The 25,877-nt window shown below is 46.5% G+C and overlaps 3 protein-coding genes across 13 annotated transcripts in view; 2 read left to right on the top strand and 1 right to left on the bottom strand.

Annotated features, from left to right (window-relative positions):
* Positions 1–3,526: 3,526 nt before the first annotated feature.
* On the top strand, positions 3,527–12,360 carry LOC119628836 (uncharacterized). Its single transcript, XM_038012592.2, has 2 exons — positions 3,527–4,822; positions 12,148–12,360. The coding sequence occupies exons 1-2, from the start codon at positions 3,527–3,529 to the stop codon at positions 12,358–12,360; spliced, it is 1,509 nt and encodes a 502-aa protein (XP_037868520.2).
* Positions 12,361–16,970: 4,610 nt separating this feature from the next.
* Positions 16,971–18,101, top strand: A2 (actin A2). Its single transcript, NM_001126253.1, is given in 1 exon segment — positions 16,971–18,101. A coding segment is annotated over 1 exon segment (1,131 nt).
* A 324-nt stretch (positions 18,102–18,425) lies between these two features.
* NGR-B1 (neuropeptide receptor B1) overlaps positions 18,426–25,877 on the bottom strand; it is an 85,799-nt gene continuing 78,347 nt past the window's right edge. For 6 of the 11 annotated variants that reach the window (XM_038012231.2, XM_038012225.2, XM_062669517.1 and 3 more), the window contains 6 exons: positions 25,540–25,656; positions 22,172–22,282; positions 21,997–22,097; positions 21,515–21,606; positions 20,223–20,988; positions 18,426–20,155 (listed from right to left, as the gene is read on the bottom strand). In XM_038012231.2, the coding sequence (XP_037868159.1) occupies positions 19,946–20,155; positions 20,223–20,988; positions 21,515–21,606; positions 21,997–22,097; positions 22,172–22,282; positions 25,540–25,615 (1,356 nt within the window). In that variant the 5' untranslated portion in view covers positions 25,616–25,656 and the 3' untranslated portion in view covers positions 18,426–19,945. 11 annotated transcript variants of the gene reach the window in all.

Genomic DNA, 25,877 nt, shown 5'->3' with positions numbered 1-25,877 from the left:
CGATGTTGCGTCTACCCCTGATGCGCGTCGACCGGAACCTCGGACAGGCGGCTACGTCGTGCCCGCTCTCATGACAGAAGGCACACCGTGGGCCTCCCACCGCTGCCATGAGCGCAGTCAGTCGTTGAGACGGCCCCCTCTTATCCCCTCCCCCTCCCCTCTGAGCAACCGAAACGGCGTGGCCGGAAGCCGGCACACGCGACCCAGAGGAGGAGGGCGGTGGCATAATCTCGTGTCTGCGACTTTCGGCTTCTAAAAACGCCAGCAGACTGGCCAGGGTAGGCAGTTCGTCACTACCTGCGTTGTCCTGCTGCTCGAATCGAGTGAGCACCTCAACCGGCAGCCTACCTGCAACAATATAAAAGAGCAGATATGACCATTGGTCTACTGGTAGACCCAAATTGCCCAAGGCCTTAGTGGCCACCGTAACTGGATTCAGTACCTCGGCTCTGATATCGGAAGCCCGAGAAAGTTTGGGTATCGCAAACAGCCTGGCCAGCTGAGCGTCCACCAACCGTCGTTGATTTTGATATCGGTCGAACAGGATCTGGCGTGCGACCGCATAATTGTCGTTGGTGAAAGGCAAGTGTGCCACCAATTCACCAGGTTCACCTCGCAGAGCACCCCGAAGCTGAGCCATCTTATACGAGGCAGTCAAGTCCGACCGACCATGGACCAGGCTGTCAAACAAATTTATAAAGCCGACCCACTCGTTCAGATCACCGTGGAAGATCGGCAGGTCGATGGAGGGGAGGCGTGATATGACGCCTGACGAAGTTCCCGAACCTCCATTACCACCGGAAGACGACTGCTTCTTAATATCGGCCACCCGTTGCAGAATGGCATCAGCGTACTCCTGACACTGGTCCACGTCAAGACCGATGGCATGGATCACCTCCTTCTCCACTTCGGACCCCAAAGCAACGAGGTCAGACAACCGATCGTACACTACCTCCAACCGTTCGTGCACCTGAGACGCCCTATCGAGCAATGCTGCATCCCTATCCGTTCTGTCAACCAAAGCATGAGCTGATGCGAACCATCGGAGCTCACTAGTCACCTTCCCGCGAATGTAGGACACCGACATGTTACTTGCAGTTTACAACCAGAACAAAAAAAAATTCAAAAAAAAATCAAAAATAATTTCAAAAAAAAATCAAAAAAAAGTTCAAAATAAAAATTGAAATAAAAATCAAAGGAATTATTTAAAGGAGTGTACGAGTGAGCCCACCAAAATATTCCTACTCCTAAGTATTTAGGTAACCTAGACCTCACCACTGTACCAAGGACACCCCAACAATTAAGAACAAACTTAAAATTAAAAGTTATAAGATAGAAAATTGCTGATACCAGGTTTTGAGTTGAAAACTAAACTCAAGCACACCTGGCCTCTAGACTATAACTAGAAGCTAGTCACCAAGCAGGACCCAATCAACAATTTACTATCACAAAGTATTCACACCGTTCAACGGGTAAGTCAAATAACAAAATTAAAATTAAAAATTAATTATATGATAGCAAATTGCTGGTATAAGTTTTGAAATGACACTCATACACCGTTGGCCTCTGGACTATAACTAAGCTAGTCTCCAAACAGGGCCCAACCAGCAATCTACTACTACAAGTTCAACAAGTACTCCAGTTATATTCAATTACAAATGTGTAATTATACTAAAATATAAGTAGTAAGTGAGCTACAATCATACACAAATTAATAATAAATTATAAACCCAAACTGTAATAACATTCAGATTGTTACACACAACTATGCTTAAATAGATGTGGTAATCTACTGCTATGATGAGCAGAATTAACATAAATCTGTAGTAATAGTATGAAAAATAGCTGACCACTGTAGCAGCTGTGTGCTAGGTCATAAACTCAGCCAGCACAGCTGTCCAACTCACGTACAATTAGTCAGCTATGCGCAGTGGAAGCTAATAAATCAGTCTTACTATTACTAACTATTACTACTCACTAATTTTCTTAACCAGGTGGATAGAAACACACTAAACGACCTGACCTAGGTCAGCAGAATGATAGTTTAAACAGAACCGAACCCTATGCCTACACTACTTCTGCTGACCAGTAACAAAATTAAGTGAGGTTAGACGTAAAAAATTTTACATTCGTGGTAATTACTATAGATTTCAGAAATCTAACCACGCTCTGCTACCAGAAATTGTTCGATTCGAACCCAGCGACCTCGTGGCAGCCTAGGGCTACGGAAACCAGCACGAGGTGCGCGTCGAACATGTGCCGCGATTCGCGGCGCCGTATGTACTATTTTAACATGTTCGAAACCAATCCGTTAGTTTTTGAATTTTTCGCCCTCGCCAATTCGGCGGCGTGGACCCTCGGGAAGAGGTTTCGCAGGGAGGCGCCGGGTTAGGTACTGCGGGCGGGTGCCAGCGGATGCCCACTAGCTACGCCGGGGTGGCCACGTTGTCCCCCCGTGCGGGGCCGTGTTCGCCTGCTGGATCGAGTAGCCCTGCTCACTCGTCTCCCCTTCCCTCAGAAGTACGGTTTTCCCCTCCGCTGAGGGAGCGGCCGACGCTGGAGCGACTCCCTCCAGTGTTTGGCCCGTTTGGCCATCGTACACGGAGGTATATGAGGCGGGACGGGAAACGAGGGCCTTATGTGGGAGCGTGGGATCCGCTGGCACGCTACGACCTTCCGTCGCGCGCCGACCGGGATAGCGGGGACCCGGGCCCCCGCTAGGAAATTGCCGCTCACTGCAGTGTTGCCCCAGCCCCAGAAGCTGTTTTACTTCCTACCGCTTCTGTTCGGGTGTTGGATTCGGATGGCAACACTGTGTTTGCTCGAGCTCTGTTGGATTCCGGCGCACAGGGCAGTATTATGTCGAGCAACCTTGCAGTACGGTTGGGCAATCCTATTTACAAGTCTTCTTATTCTATTCGTGGAGTGGGCAATGTTAGAATTTCGGACGTGATCGGTCACACTTCATTTATTTTCTCATCGAATCCCAACCCTCGCTTACAGTTTAGAGTCTCAGCTTTGGTGATGCCTGAGGTGATAGGTCGTCACCCTCCGGTGAAGGTAAACAGTTACATACGGTCATTGACTTCAGACTTACGGCTAGCGGACCCCAAGTTTGACACCCCGGGGCCAGTAGACGTACTACTTGGGGCGGATGTACTAGGGAAGCTGCTCCTGACTGGGAAGCGCGTTCTTCATGTGGAGGGTTTGGTTGCAATGGACAAGGATTAGCGATGATACACAACTTTAGCGTAGACCGTCAATATACAGGTACCGTCCCGTTCGAGAAGCAAGACAAAGTGACAGATGTCAAATCGCGACGGCACCGTCAAATCGCGACCCGTGTTGCCGTGGTAAAAATTCAAAAACTAACGGATTGGTTTCGAACACTGCACTCAAACATGCTCGGGAATGGGGAGTCAGAAATAAGCTCAAATTCGCGGCACATAAAACCAAGGCCATTACCATAACTAGGAAGCTTAAGTACGACACCCCAAGACTGAGCATGGGAAGAGCCAGCATCGAAATGGTTAAAGAAATAAAAATGCTAGGTGTCACCATTGACGACAAGTTGACTTTCAACAGCCACGTCTCGAATGTCTGCCGCAAGGCTATAAATATCTATAAGAAGCTGTCCAGAGCCGCGAAAGCCAGCTGGGGGCTCCACCCAGAGGTAATTCGGACAATTTATATAGCTGTCATGGAGCCCGTTATCTTATATGCGGCCAGCGTGTGGGCACCCGCGGTATACAAGCTGGGTACCCAGAAACAGCTGGGAATTGTGCAGAGAGGCATAGCACAGAAGATTTGCAGAGCATATCGTACAGTCTCTCTCCACTCAGCGCTCATCCTGGCGGGTACGCTCCCCCTTGATCTTAGAGTGCGAGAGGTCGCTGCACTGTACAGGGCCAGGAGGGGCTCAGCGGTTCCGGAACTGTGTGGCCGTGAGGTGGAGAAGATGACGTCAGCGGCCGGGATGCCACATCCTGCAGAGTGCACTAGAATAGGGGTTACCCGCTTGGTTGACCAAGACGATGTCGAAATGCATAGTGCATTCGACATTCGAATCTTTACAGATGGTAGTAAAATCAACCACGGAGTTGGGGCTGCGCTCTCAGTCTGGAACAGCGAGGCTGAAATAAAAACTCGCAAGCTCGTACTGCCCAGTTTCTGCACAGTTTACCAAGCGGAGCTCTTGGCGCTGTGCGTAGCAACTAAAGAGGCCATGACCATCAGAGCCAGAACGTTTGGTGTTTACAGCGACTCCATGGCAGCTCTCCAAACTATACAAAACTATAGTTGCCTCCATCCCCTGGCAGTGCAAGCCAGAGAAAATATCAAACGCATATCTCGTAAAGGAAAAACCATACGCTTGCACTGGATCAAGGCACACGTAGGGTTGGAAGGCAATGAAAGAGCAGATGAGCTCGCCAAAGGGGCGGCTGTAGATACCAAATGCAAACCGGATTACGACCGATGCCCGATTGCATACATCAAGCGTGGTATTCGTGCGGCCACGCTTGATGAATGGAACCGCAGGTACAATTCCGGAGAAACGGCGTCAATTACCAAACTGTTCTTCCCGGACGCGAAGGCGGCCTATAAAATTGTACGAAAACTTGTACCGACTTACCTGACTACACAAATCATGACGGGGCACGGTGGATTTTCCGAATACCTTAGTCGCTTTAAGTGCAAGGAGAGTCCATCGTGCATCTGCGACCCAGCACAAGCAGAGACAGTACAGCACTTGCTCTTGGTGTGTCCGATCCACGCAGTGGAGAGGTTTGAATTTGAGCAAAGAGTGCAGCACAACCTGACAGTGGATATGATTCAAGAGCTAATTGCGGGGAATAATAGAGAATTATTTATGAAATACTGTACAAAAATTGTAGAAAAAGTGACAAATAGAAATAAATTAGTATAAGTAAATTATGTTTACATAATATAAGTTATATAATATTAAGATAAACATAAAATAGAAAGTAATGCAAATAGTATAGTTGAGAAATTGTAAAACTAGATATAAGATAGAAAAGTATAAAACAAAAAAGAGAAACAAAACTGACCCCTGTGCCGTTGTTTGTGTTGTTGAGTTTCTTATTTAAATACCAACCTGTACATAAATCCCTAAGAATATAAATAAAGAAAATGATGAAAAGTAGTTAGCGTAGCGTAGTAGTATAATGTAGTCGGGAATCCCACCCAGAAAGTAGCGAATGGTGATGAACGAAAGAAAGATGGTATGTAGCATGAAAGTACGAGAAGAAAACTTGCGAGAACTGGAATGAAAGAGAACTTGTTAGAACAGGCTCCGATCATGTTGGAGGTAGACAGAATTTTAAAAAAAAAAAAAAAAAAAAAAAAAAAAAAAAAAAAAAAAAAAAAAAAAAAAAAAAAAAAAAACCTAACCTAACCTAACCTAACCTAACCTAACCTAACCTAACCTAACCAAACCTAACCCAAACCTAACCCAAACCTAATCCAAACCTAACCCAAACCTAACCCAAACCAACAACGTTGCGACCGTTAATTCGCGCATTGCGTCAAGGCACGAAATGAAAGAACAGAACAAAACTTATTAATAAACTAGAAAACCCTGTCTCTATACACGACGCAAACGGAGAGTCCTCACCCCGGCTCGTGTACGTCCGTCATGGCATCCGCTGCTATCGCTCTGCACTTTTAAATGTTTCACTACTGGCCCGAACTATTGGTTCATGTACAACACTGGACTGTCAACGAAATCCTAGCTACGGACATTTCTAATAAATAGACCACTATTTACCACTATACCACTATTAGACCACTATTAGACCACCATTATAATAGACCACTATTAGACCACCCCGGTAGTCGAAATATGACTATAATTAATTAAAATTATAAATTTGAACATTAATAATGGTCTATTGTCATAGACTGTGATGATAGACTTCTATAATAAAAAAAAAAAAAAAAAAAAATCGCCCAGGTTACACTATAGATATACTATATACCTAGTCAGGTCATAAATTCTGTCACATGTTTAATGTAAAATAATTGAAACAAGTTTATTACTTATTATATTAAGTAACCATTCATACACCAAAATGAACTTAACAAAACATCGATTCTTATGACACTAAAGTTTGTTCAAAATGACCTCTGTGATTTTGAATACAGGCCTTCAATCTGCGCGGCCAGTCGTCTATCGCAGCACGAACGAGGTCCATGTCAATATCGGCGGCTGCCTTAATCAAGGATGTCTTGAGTGACTCCAAATTGGGATGAGGCTTTGAGCACGCCTTTTCCTCCAAGTGTTGCCATATCTTGTAATCTAACGGATTCAAATCTGGACTGGAGGAGGGCCAGTCTTCGTGCCGGATGAAGTCGATTTCACGCGCCGCCAGCCAGACTTGTGTGCTCTTCGCTCTATGAGCCTGCGTCGAATCTTGTTGGAATACCCAGTGCCTGTTATTGAACATGGTATGAGAAACAGGTTCCACAAGGTTCGTCAGGACTGTATTTTGATACACAACTGCATTCGTTTTTACACCTTTCTCACAAAAATGTACCTCTGTTAAGCCCCAATAAGAAACTCCCAACCATACCATGAGCGAGGATGGAAAATGACCTCCTTGGACACGCGGAATACGGTTGCTCGCTTCTTCACTACTGTGTGCGTACACCATATCACTTTGTTTGTTGTAGCTCCCTTCTACGGTAAAAATTTTTTCATCCGAAAAAAGAATTTCCCGATATTTTTTTCCCGCGTACCGCTTCAACAAAGCGCGGCATCTCTTCAGTCTCAGGTCCATTAGACGAGCATTCAAACGATGTCCTGTTTTTCTTCGATATGCCCGAAGCCCTAAGTCTTCATTTAACACCCTTTTCACCGTGGTTCTGCTTAACCCCATCTGAAGGGCCAACAGTTTCTGCTTACGTTTGGGATTTCTTTGAATTCGCGCCTTCACAGCTTTCATCACTGCCTGGAGTCCTAACAGACCGAGGGCGACCACTTCTTGACCTGTCATCTACACTAGAGTCTTCATTGTATCGTTTGATGGTACGATAAACGAATCTTTTGGTTATATTCAAAATTTTCAGTATGTTAAAAATTTGAATTGGCGCGTAACCGCAACGATGCAACGCAATAACTGCAACACGGTCATCTTTAAGCGTCCTCTTTAAGTAAAAATTCTAAAAGTATACATTTTTATTTTCATGAACAATTCGAAATTCAAATTCAATAAACTTTTTTGTGGCCAGCATTCTAAAAGAAAAGTTTTTACTGTGTGACAATACTTATGACCTGACTAGGTATATTACACTATATTATATTGAAGACAAACAGTATTAATCAATTCTCAATTTTAACCACAGACTTTTATTTTAATTAATGCATAGATTGGTGGACTAGCTCACAGCCCACCTGCTGTAAGTGATTACCGGAGCTCATAAACGTATCTGTAACGTAAATGCCGTCACCCATCTTGAGATATAAGTTCTAAGGTTTGAGTATAGTTACAACGGTTGCCCCACTCAATTTTTTGAAGTGAAACTTCCTTATCGGCGTTGGAAAAAAATTTACCGTCACATTTTTCGGTTACGCGTCACATTTTTCCGTTACGCGCCATCTTTTTTGTATTCATGTCTATGATAATAAAATCCTTTTGTTTAAACTTTATCTAATTTAACTTTTTTGTATTCATGTCTATGATAATAAAATCCTTTTGTTTAAACTTTATCTAATTTAACTTTATTTAACCAATTTCTAGAAAGTTGCATGTAGATCATTTTTCGAAAAATAAGGCCATAAAGAAGTTTCACTTCTTACGTGTGTACACTAGTACACGCACACATTTTTTTTCTTTTCTTTTTTTATGATCGAAAGATTATTGGTGGCCCGGAGGCCTTTCCAGTTTCACCAAGACATGTAGGCGAGCAAAGGCTCAGCCAGGAGGGATGGGATTTGCTAACAACTGCCCGAGCGCCTCCAAAAGAGACCTAACAACTCGAGAGCAATTGCTTCGCGAATGAATCTACTACTGGATCTGAATCGCGACCCACTGAGAAGATCCGGCGAGAAACTCAGCGGGCTGATGCATGGGTTAGGTTGCACGTCGAACTCTTTGTCGAGTTCGACGAGTACGGTTACCGGGGTCCCTAAGCCTGCTCCTAGTGTTGGAGCTGAAGGCGTCTAATGCAAAGGTTATTGAATCTGATGGATCCGTAAGGACGTTTCTAGGGCGTCGACGGTGACTGACTCCTGCGTGGTCAGGATTCGGGGAGTAGTCAGCGGCGGCAACGATAAGGCGATTATCATGACGCATAGTCTTATCTAAGTACCGTTCCGACGCTGACTTCATGTATTTCTAGTTTGATTCGAGGCCCAGGTCGTCGTGTAGGTCAACGTTCCTCACGAACCATGGAGGCCCAACGGCTAACCTGCAAAAGCGGGATTGTAGGGATTGGAGGGTGTCTATGTTTGTGCGGGCCGCGTGAGCGAACACCACACTCGCGTAAGTCATGACGGGCCTTATGCAATATTTGTAGTGTCACCTTGTTCCGAAGGGACATTTTACTCCGCTTACAGATCATGGGATAGAGTCTGCCGAGAATAAATGCGGCACGGTCGCGGACTGTTTTTATATGCAGGTGGAATGTCATGGATGCATCCAGGGTGACACCCAGGTACTTGACCTTCCTGGCCCATTGTCCGAGGGTTAGCGCTGCGCTCTGGAGTTTACTCGCGATTAGGGACTTTTTTCTACTTGAATAGTAAACGGTTGTGTTGTCAGCAAATAAGGCTAGCTGGATTGGCGGCGACCGGGGAATATCGTTAATAAATAAACTCCTATTGAAGCGGAGAGAGAACGGAGCCTTGCGGGACTCCAGCCGTGAGTGGTCGCGGGGAGGAGCGGGTTCCCTCTACTCGATATCGAAAAGAGCGGTTAGACAGGAAGTCCCGTATGATGAGCATGAGACTGTCCGGTACCCCATGTTGAAAAGTTTGAAAATCAAACCGTTGTGCCAGACTTTGTTGAACGCTTTTGCGACGTCGAAGAAGAGGGCTCCTGTGTAGATCGGCTTTGGTCGGTTAAGTCCTACGAGAATGTGCTCCTTGAGGCGGTGCACCTGTTGTACAAATGAGTGATTTGCATGGAATCCGAATTATTCATCGATGAGAATGCCCTTGGATGAGACGGAGTCTCTGAGGCGTTTGTAGAGCAGACGCTCATACAGTGTGCCTCGAGACATGAGCACATGAGCAGGCTAATCGGGCGGTAGCTCGTCGGATGATTTTTTGGTTTACCGGGTTTATGTATGTATGACGATAACGTCCGCTTCTTTCCACACCGCGGGAAAGATACAGTTCGCCATAGCGGCATTGAAAATAGATGCCAACATCACGATGAGTTGGACGGGTAGCAGTTGAATAAAATAGATATACCGTCGGAACCGGGAGCCTTGCGAAGACGCAAGTCTTTGATCAAGTCTTTAACTCCATCGGGGTGACGAGTAGCAAGGATGTTCTGCGTTCTACCTCACTGTCTACTAATTCTACATGAACAGGGTCCACCGATTGAGTGCTGGGCGTGCACTGGGTTTGTAATGTATCGGCCAGCAGCTCTGCTTTTTCATCATCATCGAATGCCGTGAGTCGGCCTGAGGCGTCTACGAGGGGGGGCATGGTTACTACCGTATCCGATTTGAGAGTACGAGCTAAGAGGTAGTAAGACCGTTGCGAGGGCGCGAGTCCTTCTAAGAAATCAGACCATCTGGCATCTCGGACTTCGGCGATGCAAGACTTTACGTCGCATTGTAGGGCACGCATTCGAATTCGATTTTCCGCGGTAGGATAGATAAGAACGCGTCGATACCTATCGTATGCGCGGATCGACGCATTCTTAGCTCTAAGGAGTTCCCTAACATCGTCGCGCAAATTGAAGCGGTGAAGGAAGTCCTCCGCTACAACTTGCTTCGATGACCTATCTAATGTCGAGGTGATGTGTGAGGTTACGATGTCTATGGCTTCAGCGGTATCCCGAGGAGACGGGGTAGAGTCCGGGCTAAACGGGAGCGATGATGGATCAGATTCAGCCAGGTCGATGCCCAGCGTGTACCAATCCACCACAGTTCTCGTGACGGGAACGGAATCGGGAGCGCGACCGAGCTTCATAACGACGGGACGGTGGTCTGTGTCTAACTATGAAACTACTTCGATCGAGTGTAAGCGCAGAGTTACGTTTTTTAATAACGCTATGTCGAGTATATCCGGGCGATGTGCGATATTTAGCGGGTAGTGAGTCGGGGTTTGCGGAGCGACGATATCGAAGGCGAGATCATCGACTAACGCGTCAAGCCGCCTGCCATTCGGGGTTGTGGTGTGTGAGTTCCACCTGATGTGTTTACAATTTAGGTCGCCCGCCAGAATGACAGAGCTCCCCATGCCGAGCAGCGCCTCGATATCACTGTTTAGAACGATCTTATCCGGTGGAAGATAAACGGACGCGATAACGATCGGCGCGTGTCCCGTCAGTGAGATTCGGCACACTGATGCTTCGATATTAGCGAGCGCGGGAGGATCGAGCGGGACGCAATGCAGGGCTCTTCTATAGTAAATGACGGTACCACCACCATGAGCAGTGAGCCTGTCGTTCCTAATCATGTTATAGTTTGCGATTTTAGGGTCGCGTTGCGCGGGCTTAAGTAGAGTCTCCTGTACTAAAAATATTTCAATTTGATGGTCACGCAAAAAATCACAAACCTGATCACGTTGATTTGCGAGACCGTATGCGTTAAAAAATCCTATCGTTACGGATAGGGGTTTCAGCCTACTATTGTACGCCATTGATTACCGGCGGAGTGAGGGGAGGACGTACGTATTTAACGACGCGTATACGTCAGTGTATTCTTGCACAACGGCGATGAAGTGTTGTGCAGTGGAGGCGGCGCGGATGGCGTCGCCTAAAGCGTTAACGCGCTCAAAGTTAATCGACTGAAAGAAGTCAATCGCTAGAACGAGATTGTCGGACGCTGTCGTAGGGCAATTCGCGGGGGAGGGGCGTATTGCGGGGGCGGGACGAGTCGTGGGGGCGGGACGAATCGCGGAGGACGGAGTTGTAGCCGTGTTCGTGTACGACAGCGGTTTCGCTCAGGCCGAGCCACTGGGCACCGGCGCCGGAACAAACGCTGGCTTAGCCTGCGACACAGAGGGTGCCGAGGCTTTGATGTCTGGGCTGGAGCTCGGAGGGAGTTTTGGCGGGCGACGCGGTGATTTATTTTCGAGGCTCGGGGGCATCCGCGGTAATTTGCGGGGTGACCCTGTGTTCGACACAGGACGAAGCTAGGCGGTTCCGTCGCGGTTTTTTGATCGCGAGTGCATAGGGCCGTGGCGTGTTCGCCTAAACACTTGACGCATCGCGGGCGCGCGTGACGGTTACGGGAAGAATGCCCGTATAATTGGCAGTTATGGCACTGGCTAGGTGTGCCTTTCTTGTGTGGGGTTTCGACGGCGATTACGGAAAGGCTACAGACCGTTCGGATGTTGAATATTTGCTTACCCTCGGGGGTAGGCTGGAGGGCGACGAGAACCATGTTATATGGCTCCCTTCCGCGGCCTGTGTGCATGCGGTGTACGGAGTTAACCGGTAGGCCTTGACGAGCTCGGCATCCAACTCTTTAGGGATACCCCGTATGACGGCACGGAGTTCGCGCTCCTCCTGGAGCGTTTACCTATGGAAACTTATACGCTCCTTACGCAAGTAAGAAGAGAGGGCCCTATGGTCGTCGGGTGTATGAACCTTAATTTGAATGCCGTTCGCGAGGTTACGAACATTCGTGAAATTGATATTTTTCTCTTTTCTGATATTCAAGGAAACTCAATCCCAAGCTGCCTTCTCTTGAAGGATTACCGAGGGAGGGGTTTGGATTTTCTTTTGTACTACCAGACGCGGCGACGGTGTAGCACGGACAGGGGGAGCAACGGGGTCCGGTGGACGGAGGCGCGACGCGTTCACGGCTCTGCTTACTTTGGCGGCCGCGGGAGCTTGGGCTTCCGCAGCGCGCCTCTTACCTTTTTGGACTACTGTGAATCCATCAGTCGAGGGGGCGGGGGAAAGATTGACCTCCATGTCCGACTCCGAGTCGGATGAAGAGGAGGGCGCGGGCGACCCGCAGGCGGGCGTTTTAGAAGGCGCGTGGTTGACGGTCGCGATGGACGGTCGCGACGAACGCGTGGACGCGACGTGTGCCGCGGATGAGCGCAGGGCTGGAACCGAGGCCGCATCCATCGACGCGGGAGCTTTGCTCACGTGTATTGGGGATACGGAAGCGGCGGCCGCGACGGAGGCCGCTTCTGAGTTCGCGGCGTGATTGGCCTTAAATTCAAAAAATTCGGCCGATAATGACCTCAGACAGAGGAATGAGGAGGAATGGAGGAGGGTACCTCAGACAGAGGAATTCCGCGAACAGATCGATCGTGGACTCTATTGTAACTGTCACGTGCCCAGGGGGGGGCTACCCCGGGACTTTAAACACACTCGCCTTACGGCGAGGCCCCAACATTATAATAATCGCGATTAATTACGGCACACAACCGTCCGCTCACAACAGGGGCCACTAAGTTGCCGAACGAATTCCAGGAATTTAGGGGTCCGCTCGTTCACAAACGGCGGTGCGACGCAATTAGCATAGGTAGTCACTTCCGAGAAAACACTTGGACGCCAGATGTGCCACGAACCAAGGTCGGGCGATCGAACGAACAATGAGCACGTCAGCACGCGGCGAGTGCTTGGATCGGAATGGCCCCACTCTCCAATCGAAAACGCATTACGCTTAACGGCAGAAATAGGAGGGGTGGTGGTACCTACCCTTGCGGTCTCACAAGACGTTCTACCACCAGCAATTACGCAAATTATAATTTTGGGGGTTTGATTTTTATTCCTTCAATCGTGAACTTTAACAATAAACAAAAGAGTATAATATACGTGAGTGTGTCAAATACAGGGTAGTGTGTGTGTAATGTATTTTTATTTTTTTATTTATCGATTTTATGCACAGATTATGAATTATTATAAAGCTGAAGAGTTTGTTTGTTTGCTTGTACGCGCCAATCTCAAGAACTATTGGTCCGTTTGAAAAAAATTCTTTGAGCCCATTTATTGAAGGCTATAGGCTATATAACAACACGCCAATACAAACGGAGCACTAAAGGAATGTTTCGAAATCGGGGTTTTTCTTTTCCTTTTATGAGCTTCCGCTGCGTGCGCTCCGAAAACGGTAAAGTTTCTCTAAAATAATGTATGACAGAATTAGAAGATCTAAAAAAAAGTCCACGACAGCACATGTCTATATGTTAAGGTTGGCTCACTATAACGTTTTTTACGTTAACCAAATTTGTTCTAAAATAAAGCATTATTGTGAAGGTGTTTTTATGAAGATGATATTAATCCCTATCCAAATAAATACGTTATTCATTACAAGTATTTTATTTTAAAGATATTTACCCACACTTGATTTTAATGCGTATCTCGCTATGAGTGTTTTAATGAGTATGAGAAGATTTCGCAGTTTTAAAATAACATCGCAGCAAAATAATGATATTGATGTAGGTACAAGGCGGCGGCCGGCCGGTGCGCGCCGGCACAGAATAAGAACAATAACAAGAAACTCTCAAATCGCTTCAAGATAGGCTATGAAAATTATAGATTTTTGTGAATTTCTCCAGGATCCCATCATCAGGTCTTGATGATTACAGGACAATTCGGGAAGTCTACCCTTTCGAACAAAAAATAGAAAAGAGAATTATCAGAATCGGTTCAATCATTCTCGAGAAATCGAACATACATATAATAATATAATGATATTGGGTACTCCAGAATAAATAAACAATAAAAGACTTCATTGCGTTTTCTGTTATATGTAGGTATGCAAAGAAAATCTTGTTCCTTTCTTTAATTGGAATGATGTCACGCATGCGCAGACGACATGTGCTGGAACGTCCGCGCATGTGTTAAAAAGTCGAAAAGGCAGCCTTGACAAAGAAACAGCAGGTATGCAGCGCCTTGGCTCTGCCCCTGGCATTGCTGAAGTCCATGGGCGACGGTAACCACTCACCATCAGGGGGGCCGTGCGCTCGTCTGCCTACAAGGGCAATAAAAAAAACAATATTTAATTTGGTAAAATTTTATTAAAATTAATTTCTCTTTAGATTAGTACAAGATTATAAAATAAACTTTACATGTCGTTTCTTTGTTGTTCCGGGTTGTGTTTTGGTGTGATGGTGTGTGATATGGTACGGGGACGTAAGATAACTTGATTAAAAATATTAAAATAAATCTTTGTTCTTTCAGAGCAACACATTGAAGTTTTTATTTTAACAATACAACATTAACTATATAAGAAGCTTATTAATCTTACATGTATAATGAGAAAACAACATTTAAAGTCCTTAATCTAATCAAATTGACATTTTTAAACAAACTGAACTTTATTTTTACTGAATATCAAACTTCACTTAATGACATATAAGAAAAATCCTTTTTAGAAAACTAAAGGGTTTTTAGACTATGCAGGTTTTTCTTTACACATAGAAAAAAAAGTCGGTTAAAAAGCGTGATTTTGGTACCTTAAATAGCTCCTTAACGTTCTATTATTCAAAATATTGTCTTACTTAAATTACTTTCTACGTAAATGAAGTCGCGGGCAAAAGCTAGTTTACAAAATATATTAGCATTCTGCACTCCTTCTCTATAAACTATAATAATATATGTGGAAAACTTCATACTCCTCCGTCCGTGCGATTTTCGTAACAACTTTGTACCCCACAAAGGTTTTTGCTTCACGTACCTATTAATATAGTACTAAGTAAATATAAGTAGATAACTCAATCATATTGTCAACATCTAGAAATTGCTTTTTCAGTTTGTCGGAGAGCTGAGGAACGTGAAGGACTATTTCAGCCCGGTCTCGTATGGACATTTGGAATTTAATCAATGTAAAATTAAACTCTGAATTTATGATTGATAGCTTTATTTTATGCGACGTGCGTGCGTGCCTGACTGCAATGGCGAAGCGGCTTTATAATCTATGAAATATCTCTATTAAATATTAGTTTTTTTTTTTTAAATACGGATGACACAAACGTCAGCGCGAACAAGCCCCCTAATATTGGAATCCACCCTGAGGTGTTCGTCGTGATCAATTTTAATGTCATTCGCATGCAAAGGGAAAGCCTTCAAAGATTTGATGATCTCAAGCAAGTTATCCAAAATTTTTTTTTAAAGTTATTTTACCCTGCACTGTGAGTGCTGCAAGTATAATCCAGCATTCGTTTCATTCAGCATAATAAGTTAACAAGTAAGTCATAAGTTCTAGCCCGGTTTAATATTCAAATCGGAATTTAATATACCAGTTTATATAGGCGCAATGAATATGTAGATTACAATAACTTTATGGAAAGGGCCTCGTTCCCTGGTACTTGTATGTGATGTTGTGGCATGTTGTGTATGTGGTGCTCCCTCGAGTCGACCACACCGAGTCAGGTTCATTGCTGCGGAGGGCTGCATAGTCCCGCGGCGGGCGCTCGCTGCACCTCGATTGATGCCGATTGATGTCGATCGCGCATCGATGGATCGCGGCGCGTCAATACGCGTATAATTATAGAGCGGCCGCCCCCCCCCGCCCCCCGCACACCGGCTCCTCTGACATTATCACCGTCTCGCTATAAATAATGTATCTAATTGTTTCTGATGTCTCTCACCTAATATGGCCAATGCAGCACTCACTCGGCCCGTCCTCGCACCGCATCGAATTGTTTCTCCAGCGAACAGAGCTGCCCGTGTGTCACCGTGCTATGAGAACTACAGAACTGACTAGAGTAGAGTGACCGCAGCTTGCGGGAGTCAACTGCGGATGAAATCTGACTTTGGTCTTTCCGCAAGTCTGTGGCTCAATCCCGCTCGAGTGATACAAATCTAGTATCAAGTGGCTATTAGAGGCCCTAGACATCGTGAGGTGAACATCACCCTTTAGTAATGAGGTAGCAGTCTCGTTATTATTAATGTGTTCATTTTGAGAATAATAATTAAATAATGAAAGCCTCTCAATGTCGTTCGTGACCGAGCTGGGCCGGGCGGCGGGTCTGTCCGTGTGGCGCCTGACGATGCGCTCTATGTGTGTGTGCAGGTTCGTCTTCTGCTGTGTGATTACTGTGTTCTCTGTCATAAGGAATGATGAAGTTTGAATCTACTTCATATTATTATATTAGTTTAATTGGATATTGGTCAAATGTGCTGTCAAGATCGTGCTCGCTGAAGCTATTCACTACCAGACTGCATCGTTACAAGACAAGCCTCAACCAGCGGCTACTCCCGTCTCCGCGGAGCACGGCGCGCCCTGTATTACGGCTCACTTACGGCCGCATGGCGCGCTGTCTGCCATGTTCACTAACATATTTTAGGTACTGGTGTGTGCTATTATAGTCCTCGGTTTGCGAGTACACGTTGTAATGTTTATAAATGCTCTGTCGACAGGCGGCTGGGCGTCTCGTTGGGCTCAAGGGCCGAGCCGTCTGACGGTTGTCGGTCTAGCCCTTCAAATACTTACAATTAGAATAATAATAAAGTATGTATATTGCATCAATAAATAGTGCATCAATTGAATTCAAATGATATTGCAAAATAAAAGCAAGAGTTCAATTAAACCAATACTTGCTGTTGTGATTCACGTAACAAAAATAGTATGAAGCTATTTACGAATTGTCCATGATTGGTAAAGGTGAGTGCGTGTCGCGGCGGGGCGGGGCGGTGCGTGGCGGGGCGGGGCGGGGCGGGGCGAGGGTGCCGGCTCTATATAGCGCGCCGGACGCCGTGCGCGACCACTGCTGCCCGCCCGCTCTCTGCCGCACGCACGCCGCCCGGTACAACCACCCACACCAGCCCTACACCAGTTGAGAAGTAACAGCGTGACCGAGATCAGCAGCCATGTGTGACGATGATGCGGGCGCGCTCGTCGTCGACAACGGATCCGGCATGTGCAAGGCTGGATTCGCGGGGGACGACGCCCCTCGAGCCGTGTTCCCTTCCATAGTGGGCCGCCCGCGCCACCAGGGCGTCATGGTCGGCATGGGCCAAAAAGATTCGTATGTAGGTGACGAAGCCCAGAGCAAGAGAGGTATCCTCACTCTAAAGTACCCCATCGAGCACGGGATAATCACCAACTGGGATGACATGGAGAAGATCTGGCATCACACGTTCTACAATGAGCTGCGCGTCGCTCCCGAAGAGCACCCAATCCTGCTGACCGAGGCGCCCCTGAACCCGAAGGCCAACAGAGAGAAGATGACTCAGATCATGTTCGAGACGTTCAATTGTCCCGCCATGTACGTCGCCATCCAGGCCGTGCTCTCGCTCTACGCCTCCGGTCGTACCACCGGCATCGTGCTCGACTCCGGAGACGGTGTCTCCCACACCGTACCCATCTACGAAGGCTATGCGCTGCCCCACGCCATTCTCCGTCTGGACTTGGCCGGACGCGACTTGACTGACTACCTCATGAAGATCCTCACCGAGAGGGGCTACTCGTTCACTACCACTGCCGAGAGGGAAATCGTCCGCGACATCAAGGAGAAGCTGTGTTATGTCGCTCTCGACTTTGAGCAGGAAATGCAGACTGCGGCCGCTTCAACCTCTCTGGAGAAATCCTACGAGCTACCAGACGGACAGGTGATCACCATCGGCAACGAGCGCTTCCGGTGTCCCGAGGCTCTGTTCCAACCCTCGTTCCTGGGTATGGAGTCGTGCGGCATCCACGAGACCGTGTACAACTCGATTATGAAGTGCGACGTGGACATCCGCAAGGACCTGTACGCCAACACGGTGCTGTCGGGCGGCACGACCATGTACCCCGGTATCGCCGACAGGATGCAGAAGGAGATCACCGCCCTCGCGCCCTCGACCATCAAGATCAAGATCATCGCTCCCCCCGAGAGGAAGTATTCCGTGTGGATCGGCGGCTCGATCCTGGCGTCGCTGTCCACCTTCCAGCAGATGTGGATCTCGAAGCAGGAGTACGACGAGTCCGGGCCGGGCATCGTTCACCGCAAGTGCTTCTAACCGGCCGTGAACACACTCGATAATGTATTTATTTTGTATTTGTCTACGAGAGCGTTGTCTTGTCTATGAGTGAGGACTTTGTTAAATTTAATGCGAGCTGTTGTTGATTACATGTACTTTTGTTACTGAGCCGCGTCCACTTATTGCTTCCGGCGCTGTGCGCGCGGTCCGCACAACCCGCCTATTTGTGGCGACGCGCCGCGCGGCTTCCTCTTACATAACGACATCATCACGCGTCACGCACGGACACTGATATTGTCACAGACAGGATCACAGCGTGTACGTCGTATAGCTTGGAAGGGATTATAAATGAAAAACACGAAATACGTACATAAACATTTTTAATATTCATTTACAAAAGTATGCACACATGTAGATAAAGGGGCTCCGTGTGACGCCGCCACTGCAGCTAGATTAGACTAGCTAGTAACCTGTCTACACAAGACCTTTCATCAGGAGCAAAAGATCAAATCTTTTTTTTGTACATAAAACTCTTACAGGAATTCGTGTGTGGTTTATTCATTAAATTCTTTTCATTTATTCATTTATTATCTAATTATTTATTTACAAACAAAAAGTATTGAACAGAGTCCTGTTTACGTGCGTATGTACACACACAGTCCTGTCAATATCATGTGGTACAGGTACTTGGAATAAGTTCGTCTTCGGGTTATCAATTTAGAGCAACTGCTAAGGCACGTCGCATGGTTGGTACCTCGTAGAACAGTGACGTCACAAACCTACGAACGACGCCGACATCCGCAGCCTCCGGGAGAGAGTCAGGGACGTCCTAAGTTTAAAGTTCACTGTGATATAATAGTTAGTACAGTTAAACGTCTCAGTGACTCGTCTCCTGGTCGAATAATCTGCATATTACCAGTGTCGCTACAAAGTGATTGGCTCGGCTACAGAGTCTACCAGCCTGCTCCACTTCTTTGACACGATTCCATTAGCAAGTCTAGATTACCTAATGAATTCACGAGATTCATAAAGCTGTTAACTGTCCTGAACGCGCCCTCCACGGTGGAAGTTGTCGCAATTCCTGCGCTTTTACCGAGAGGAAATGTGTTCCAGCCCTTGCAACATACAGTACATACATCGACGGCTCGGGAACATCATAACATCGATTTCGGTTAGGTATGTTATTATTTTAAACTCATTTTAATAAAGAAATGCAATCTGAATCTGGTGCTAAGTGAATGCCGTCGTCCACCTTGAGACACGAAGTTGAAGTCTCATTTCTAGTTGTACCGGCGTTCACAACAGAGCGCCAGACTGTGCTGCAGGGCAGGGAGGCACCTACCCGGAATTACGTCACACTAATCATTTTTTATGCAAAAAGTATTTTTTTCCGGGTTTGATTTTTTTTATTGATGCTATTAATAAGAACGTTTACGTGGAAATGATTCGTGACCGTCAGTTAAACCCGTCTCTGTACGTATGTGTTTAGCGGTATCGGTACCTGCCTGTGGTGTTCCAACACCAGCACAGCCGCATCGCTCGACACGTGTACACGACGAATTCAAATTTACAAGTGGTGTGACGAGTATCTCTAACCTGCGACCTGTACTGGTCGGAGGTAGCAGGAGAGGGAGCTGTTGCGGGAACACGGAGCGAGGGCCACAATGTGACGACTATATTTCGTTATCAGGTCATAACGTTAATGGAAATTAGAAACAAAACTTTATAAGTAATTTTCCCAGTCATATCCACTGCGGTAGACGCTTCTTCAAACCAGGAGCACGGTGCCCTTTCGTGGCAGCGATGATAATTATAACTATTTATCTGTTTGTGGTTCAGTCGAACGAGTCAGTCAACATTTAATGTACGTGGTTAAAAGTCTTTCAGCACTGGGGCTTCGAGGAGAGGGCAAGAGGCACACACAGGTCAGAGCAGGCGGGCGTCGGGCGGCGCGTCCTCGTCGCTGTCGACGCATTCGAACCGGATGTGGCGTCCGGAGGTCCGGCGTCGGTCCGGGGCCGCTCCGCCCGCCGGCAGTCACACCTTGTCCTCGCCGCCGGCCGTTGCCGCCGACCGCACGAACTGCAACACGGCTGGCCGTGAGTTAGCCGCCCGTTCTCAGAGCTCGCACCTCTGTCGTGCCTCCTCTCTCGTACTTACCGAAACCGTCGTGGCTGTCGTGGAATTGGCTCTCGGCCGGAACGTGAGCGCGCGCCACCGGCGCCGCAGCTGTGCCAGCACCTCGCCGTTGCAGAAGCAGTACAGCACCGCCACGCACAGACCCTGCAGCGAGGTCGCCGCCGCTGTTGCGTACTCATAGGCGCGCCACCAGCTCACCGTGTTGGCGGGCCGAAACGGCATCAGCAGGTACTGCAGGCCGAGCAGCGGGGCCAGCAGGCAGGTGGCACGGAGGGCGTGCAAAGCGGTGGCCGACGGCCGGGCCGCCCCCCCTGCCGCGCCTCCCGCCCTCAGTTTGGTACACAGCACGCGCACGATGTTGCACAAGAAGCACAGGTTAAGCAGAACGGCCAAGCCCACCGGCACGGCGAGCTCGGGTCGCGATTCAGGCTCCTCGGCCCAGCAAAGCGGGTCACCGTCGAGTGCTCGTCGCGTGGCGTAGATCAGGATGCAGGGGAGTGGCAGCATCCAACCCGCCGCCACCAGTGCGCGCACGAGCCGTCGCTCCGAGATGAAGGCACTGACCAGCACCGTGTGCAGGTACATGCCCTCGCACAGCATCCACATGTAGTTGGTGAGCATGGCGTACTGCAGCACCGCATTAAGCGCACAGCACCAGACGGGCGGCTCCTGCAGAGTGGTGGGGTCGCGCACCACGAGCCCGTACCACGCCAACCACAGCGCGTTGTTCACCGCAAACGAACCGAACAGGTTCATGTGTACCGTGATGCGCGCGCACCGCAGGCTCCTGAGGACGTTGTGGGTGCATCAGTACAGGTTTTCAATCCACCAATGAAATCACTGTTGACTAAATAAAGACCAAAGATTTGGACAATAAGAAGCAATGAAAAATTAATTATAGATCCGCTACCTCTAAGGAAACGATCCTACATTAGAAGCTATCTAAAGCTTTCGACTGAGAGTGCTCTAGACGCTAGAAACAGGCAGGGACATCGTGTCATGCGGCGAGGCATGCGGGGTCACGACACCCCTACTAGTGTTTCTAATTACACAGATATGAGACGGCCGTTTTCTTCTGAAGATCTAAGTGAATATTCTAAGTTATGGGATCTTGTGACCACTGAATACTAGTTGGGCCGTGAGTTCGCCCCATTGTCATTCAATATATTATATATCTTCCCCGTGTATACCATGACGCTGCTAGAAAGTATCATCTAGAGGATCTCTGATCGGGTACATGATCATTTTACCTATTTTAACAAGCGAACGACTATGGACCGACACTAGTCGTAGGAGGAGAAAGCAGGCATTACCTGAAGTACGAGAGGATGGCGAGGGAGAGCAGCAAGGCGACCAGCGACACGCTGTAGCCCGCCTCGTACACCACGATGATGTGGTTCACGTCCTGCACTCAGAAGGGAACACTTAGCTCGGCTCGCCCGGCTCGGGGCGCACGGACCAGTTCACGACCTCCCGGTATCCGACTCTCTTGACACGTGAGGCTGAAGTCTCAGTGGAGTCGAACGATCGTCAAAGCGGAAAGATTGAAGGAACCTGGCGTAACGGCGGAGTGCGATTCGCCTTCCGCCGCCTTCATGCAAACCTCATTTTACAAAATTTGTGTTATGAAACAATCTTATTCTTTCATCTTATCATGAAAATAAATTAGGATTGCAAACTGGAAATTTTGATAATTATCATCAGCTGTCCCAAGTTATGGTTGATGGCGGCTCTGAGGAGGACATCACGTCCTCGTGGCGTCTTCACGCGCACACTGTGGAGGAGCATCACTCACATCCTCCTCGACGACGCAGGTGGTGTAGTTGGACCAGGGAAGGCCGGTTTCCGGGTGCTTGTACCAGGTTCCGTTCGCAGTGCATTCCTTGTGCGCCAACACTAGAACACGAGCAGAGATCAGTGAAGGCCAGAGGCAACTGGGTGGCTGCGAGGACTCGGAGTGAGATACGCACGATCAGGTCTGAATCCGGGAACGAACTCAGGACAGGAACCGTAGGCGGTGCTGTTGGCGGGCGTGTGAGGCCAACACAGCCAGCGGTCGAACGTCCCCTCGCAGTACAATCCTGAAAACACAACCAACAACACATCAGAAAGCAGTCATTTTAATTCTTGTAGAGGAAGCATGCAGCCAGCCATCTTTCATTCACCACGCTAGGTCATAGATATCAGATTGTTCAAGTTCTTTAACACAATACTTTTCGCCAGTTTCTTTAGAGTTCGTAATAGCGTCATATATTTGGTCGGGAGCATATACCACTTTATTCTTTAAATTTAGAAAACAAATAGTAGATAAAATTATAGAAATGAAAGATCTGAGAGGACGAACGGTGAATGAATGTTGAAATGAAATGGCTGATTACATAAGGAATGTGGCAAAAAGTGTGCTTGGGACGTGGGAAAGAAAATTAAAGGTAAAGAAACCTGGTGATGAAGCGACGACGCTCAAAAAGCGCTTAAAGAAAAGAAAAAGACCCTTAAAGAATTTCAGAACACAGATTTCCCAGATTTGGTTACGTTCATTTCAACATTCATTCACCGTTCGTCCTCTCAGATCTTTCATTTCTATAATTTTTCTAAAAAAATTAGCACGGCTGATAGAAATCAGCTGTCATCTCAACGCTCACTCTTCTCTCTCTCATTCACACACCCTATCCATGTCTTCTTCGGTCGACCCCTTCCCCCTCTACCTTGCACTACCATTTCCATACATCTCTCGTAGTCACATGCATCTCCTCTCTACGCATCACATGACCATGCTAACCGTCCGCTCTTTAATTTGTTGATTACCGGGCCTACTTTCACACTTCCTCTGATACACTCATTTTTTATCTTGTTCATTCTTGTCACTCTGCCGCATGCACTCTGCCACTCTGCTGCATCTCTGCCGCATGCACTCCTCTTTCATGCCTTACTTTCGTCGTTATGGATATAATTAATCTAAATTGTATTTAAATATAATAATTATAATTTAAATTGAAATTCACTATAAAATATATTTTAATATAATACGTATAAAACGATTAAACTCATGATTATATATTTATTTCAAACAAAAACCTTGGCTTATTATTTTTTAAGAAAAATTAGCTGTGCCGAACCCACCTAGTGGGATAAGGTGGAAAAAAGAAGACATAAATACACTTATAATAATCTCAATTACTAATTATATATTAATAATTATAAATAAGAACAACGATTTACATGTCATTTGGCGTCAACTCCAAATTGCAAGTGTTTATTACAAACTATCGGATGATAAAGTAAACACAGTAATGTTGAATACAATATGTTCGAATTTGAAACTATTAGTAGGCATGTGAATGTTAAAAAATATTTAAGAACCCTTTTTCCTCCTAAAAACTTTGGTATTTCCTATTACTGATTAATGTGTTTCGAATTAAATAGAAATAAATATGGCATATGTCTTTACCGGAAAGTACTGTAAATTATTCACTACAATAACCCAGTGATAGCAACTTACCGAATACCGAAAAGAAAAACATTTATGCATTAATGTGTAATGATGTTTTTCTCGTCATCAATGTATTTACAATTTTCCCTACAACAAAATGGCCATTCCAAATATCTCCGATAGTGTAAGTAGGAAAATTATAATAAAAATTCACAATATGTATTACGACCCGTAGATTACGATTTTAACATAACAGCATAAGGTACATAATAGCCCATCACCGACTCATTGCACAGGGGCGTCGAATTATATATTTATGAACAAACACAATAATAGTATGATGTCACACACAGTTAGAAATTTAGGAATTCAATGTCACTTACAACTATATTTAATAAATGTATTATTAATTATTTACCAGCCTTCCTATCTTCCGTCCATAGTTCAGCAAATCTCATAAGTAAAATTTTAAGGGCATCCCCTTCAAGCTTTGAGATTGCTGGTTTGGAAGAAGCTAGAAACGCTTTCTTAATTGCATGCCCAGCTCAAAATTTTCCAATTTCTCTAAATCACAGAAGAGCTGGGACGACATAAACTGCAAATTGACATATGACAATATTTTGAGCCGTAGTATAGGTTCGGCGCGTGCTAGGCTTTTGGCTGTGGGTGCGCACGAGGCCGGCTACACGCGTACCCTTCGTCAAATACAGGAACATTTCTTGAGCCTGACACGCTCAGAATCGCAACCTGTCTACGGCTCGGGGTTCCGGTCTGCACTCCTCATAAATGTCCCTGTGGCAGTGATGTCGACAAGATGGGACATCACGGACTGTCATGCCAAAAAAGTGCAGACCGCTTCTCGCGACATGCCGCAGTTAATGATACCATACGCCGGTCCCTTGCCACCGTCAACGTGCCAAGTCTACTTGAGCCGACTGGTATTGCAAGAGACCGGACGGTATGAGTTTGATTCCATGGAAGATGGGCCTGGTGCTGGTATGGAATGCAATCTGTTCAGACACGCTGGCCCCTTCCCATCTACATGGAATCAACAACCGAGCTGGTGCGGCTTGTGAATCGACTGAAAAAACCAAAGCATGCAATTACAGAGGTCTAGGCTCGGAATATGTTTTTGTGCCATTCGGTGTCGAGACCCTTGGTCTGTGGGGTCCTAGTGCTATAAGGCTTTTTAAGGAAATAGCAAAAAGGTTAGTCGACCTCACAGGAGACCGAAGAGTTGGCATCTGCCTTGGGCAAAGAATTAGTCTAGCTATTCAAAGGGGGAACGCTGCCAGTATCTTCGGAACCTTGCCTAAAGGGACTTCTTTTAATAATATATTTTAGTTATTAAATTGTTATTTTTACTATTTATTATTTAATATTATTAATTTAGTATTTAATACATAAATATAATATGACTTTGTACAACATTCAAGGCAAACACATATCAATTAAATTTATTGAAGTGAAAACTTCTTTAGAATCGTTGTGATTTCAAACCGGATGCAACGGAAAAAACGACAGGTAAGAGACACAAATACAAAGAATGAGACAGAAATATACATACTATTTAATACAGCGCCATCTGTGAGATTTTTTAATACTAACGTGTGTATGAAAGCTCTTGTAGTGAATTTTAATTTAGGATTATACGTGAAATTAAAATATCAATTCACAGAGGGCGCTACCTTACAATTATTTACTAATGACAAAATTTTACATATACTTAAGACGTTTAGGATTATTGTATTTTAATTTTGGAAGGTTTCACTTCTACCACGTGTGAATTGCACACATTTTGTTTTTTTATTATTTAAATGATAGGTACATAATATGTACATATTTCAAATATAAACAATCTTTTAAGTATTCCGATGCTTTTGAGAGAATATCTGATGATTGTTGTACCTGGCGGTGGCAAGGTCCGATTGTTGAACTCTTCGCAGAGGAGAAGGTCGCGGGCGATGCGCTCCGGGTCGTTCATGATGCGCGTGGCTCACAGCATCACCGCCTCGCTACCCACGTCTGAAATGAATAATTGGAGCAGTACAGAACAAAGTGTCGTGGTCCGGTCGGGCGGACGGTGGAGTACAATGTGCGGGGGCGCGGCGCATCTGGTCCGCGTGCGCTAATCTCGTGTCGCATGTCCTCGGTGTTTAATTACATACAGATTAGAACAGAGCGCGGTGCGTGCGCGCACATGTCGTGGCCGCCACACGCGCCCTGCGCGTTGATACAAGGACTGT

This window comes from Bombyx mori, chromosome 8 (assembly GCF_030269925.1).
Source record: "Bombyx mori chromosome 8, ASM3026992v2".
Lineage (NCBI taxonomy): Eukaryota > Metazoa > Arthropoda > Insecta > Lepidoptera > Bombycidae > Bombyx > Bombyx mori.
This window is presented reverse-complemented; position numbering and strand designations above follow the sequence as displayed.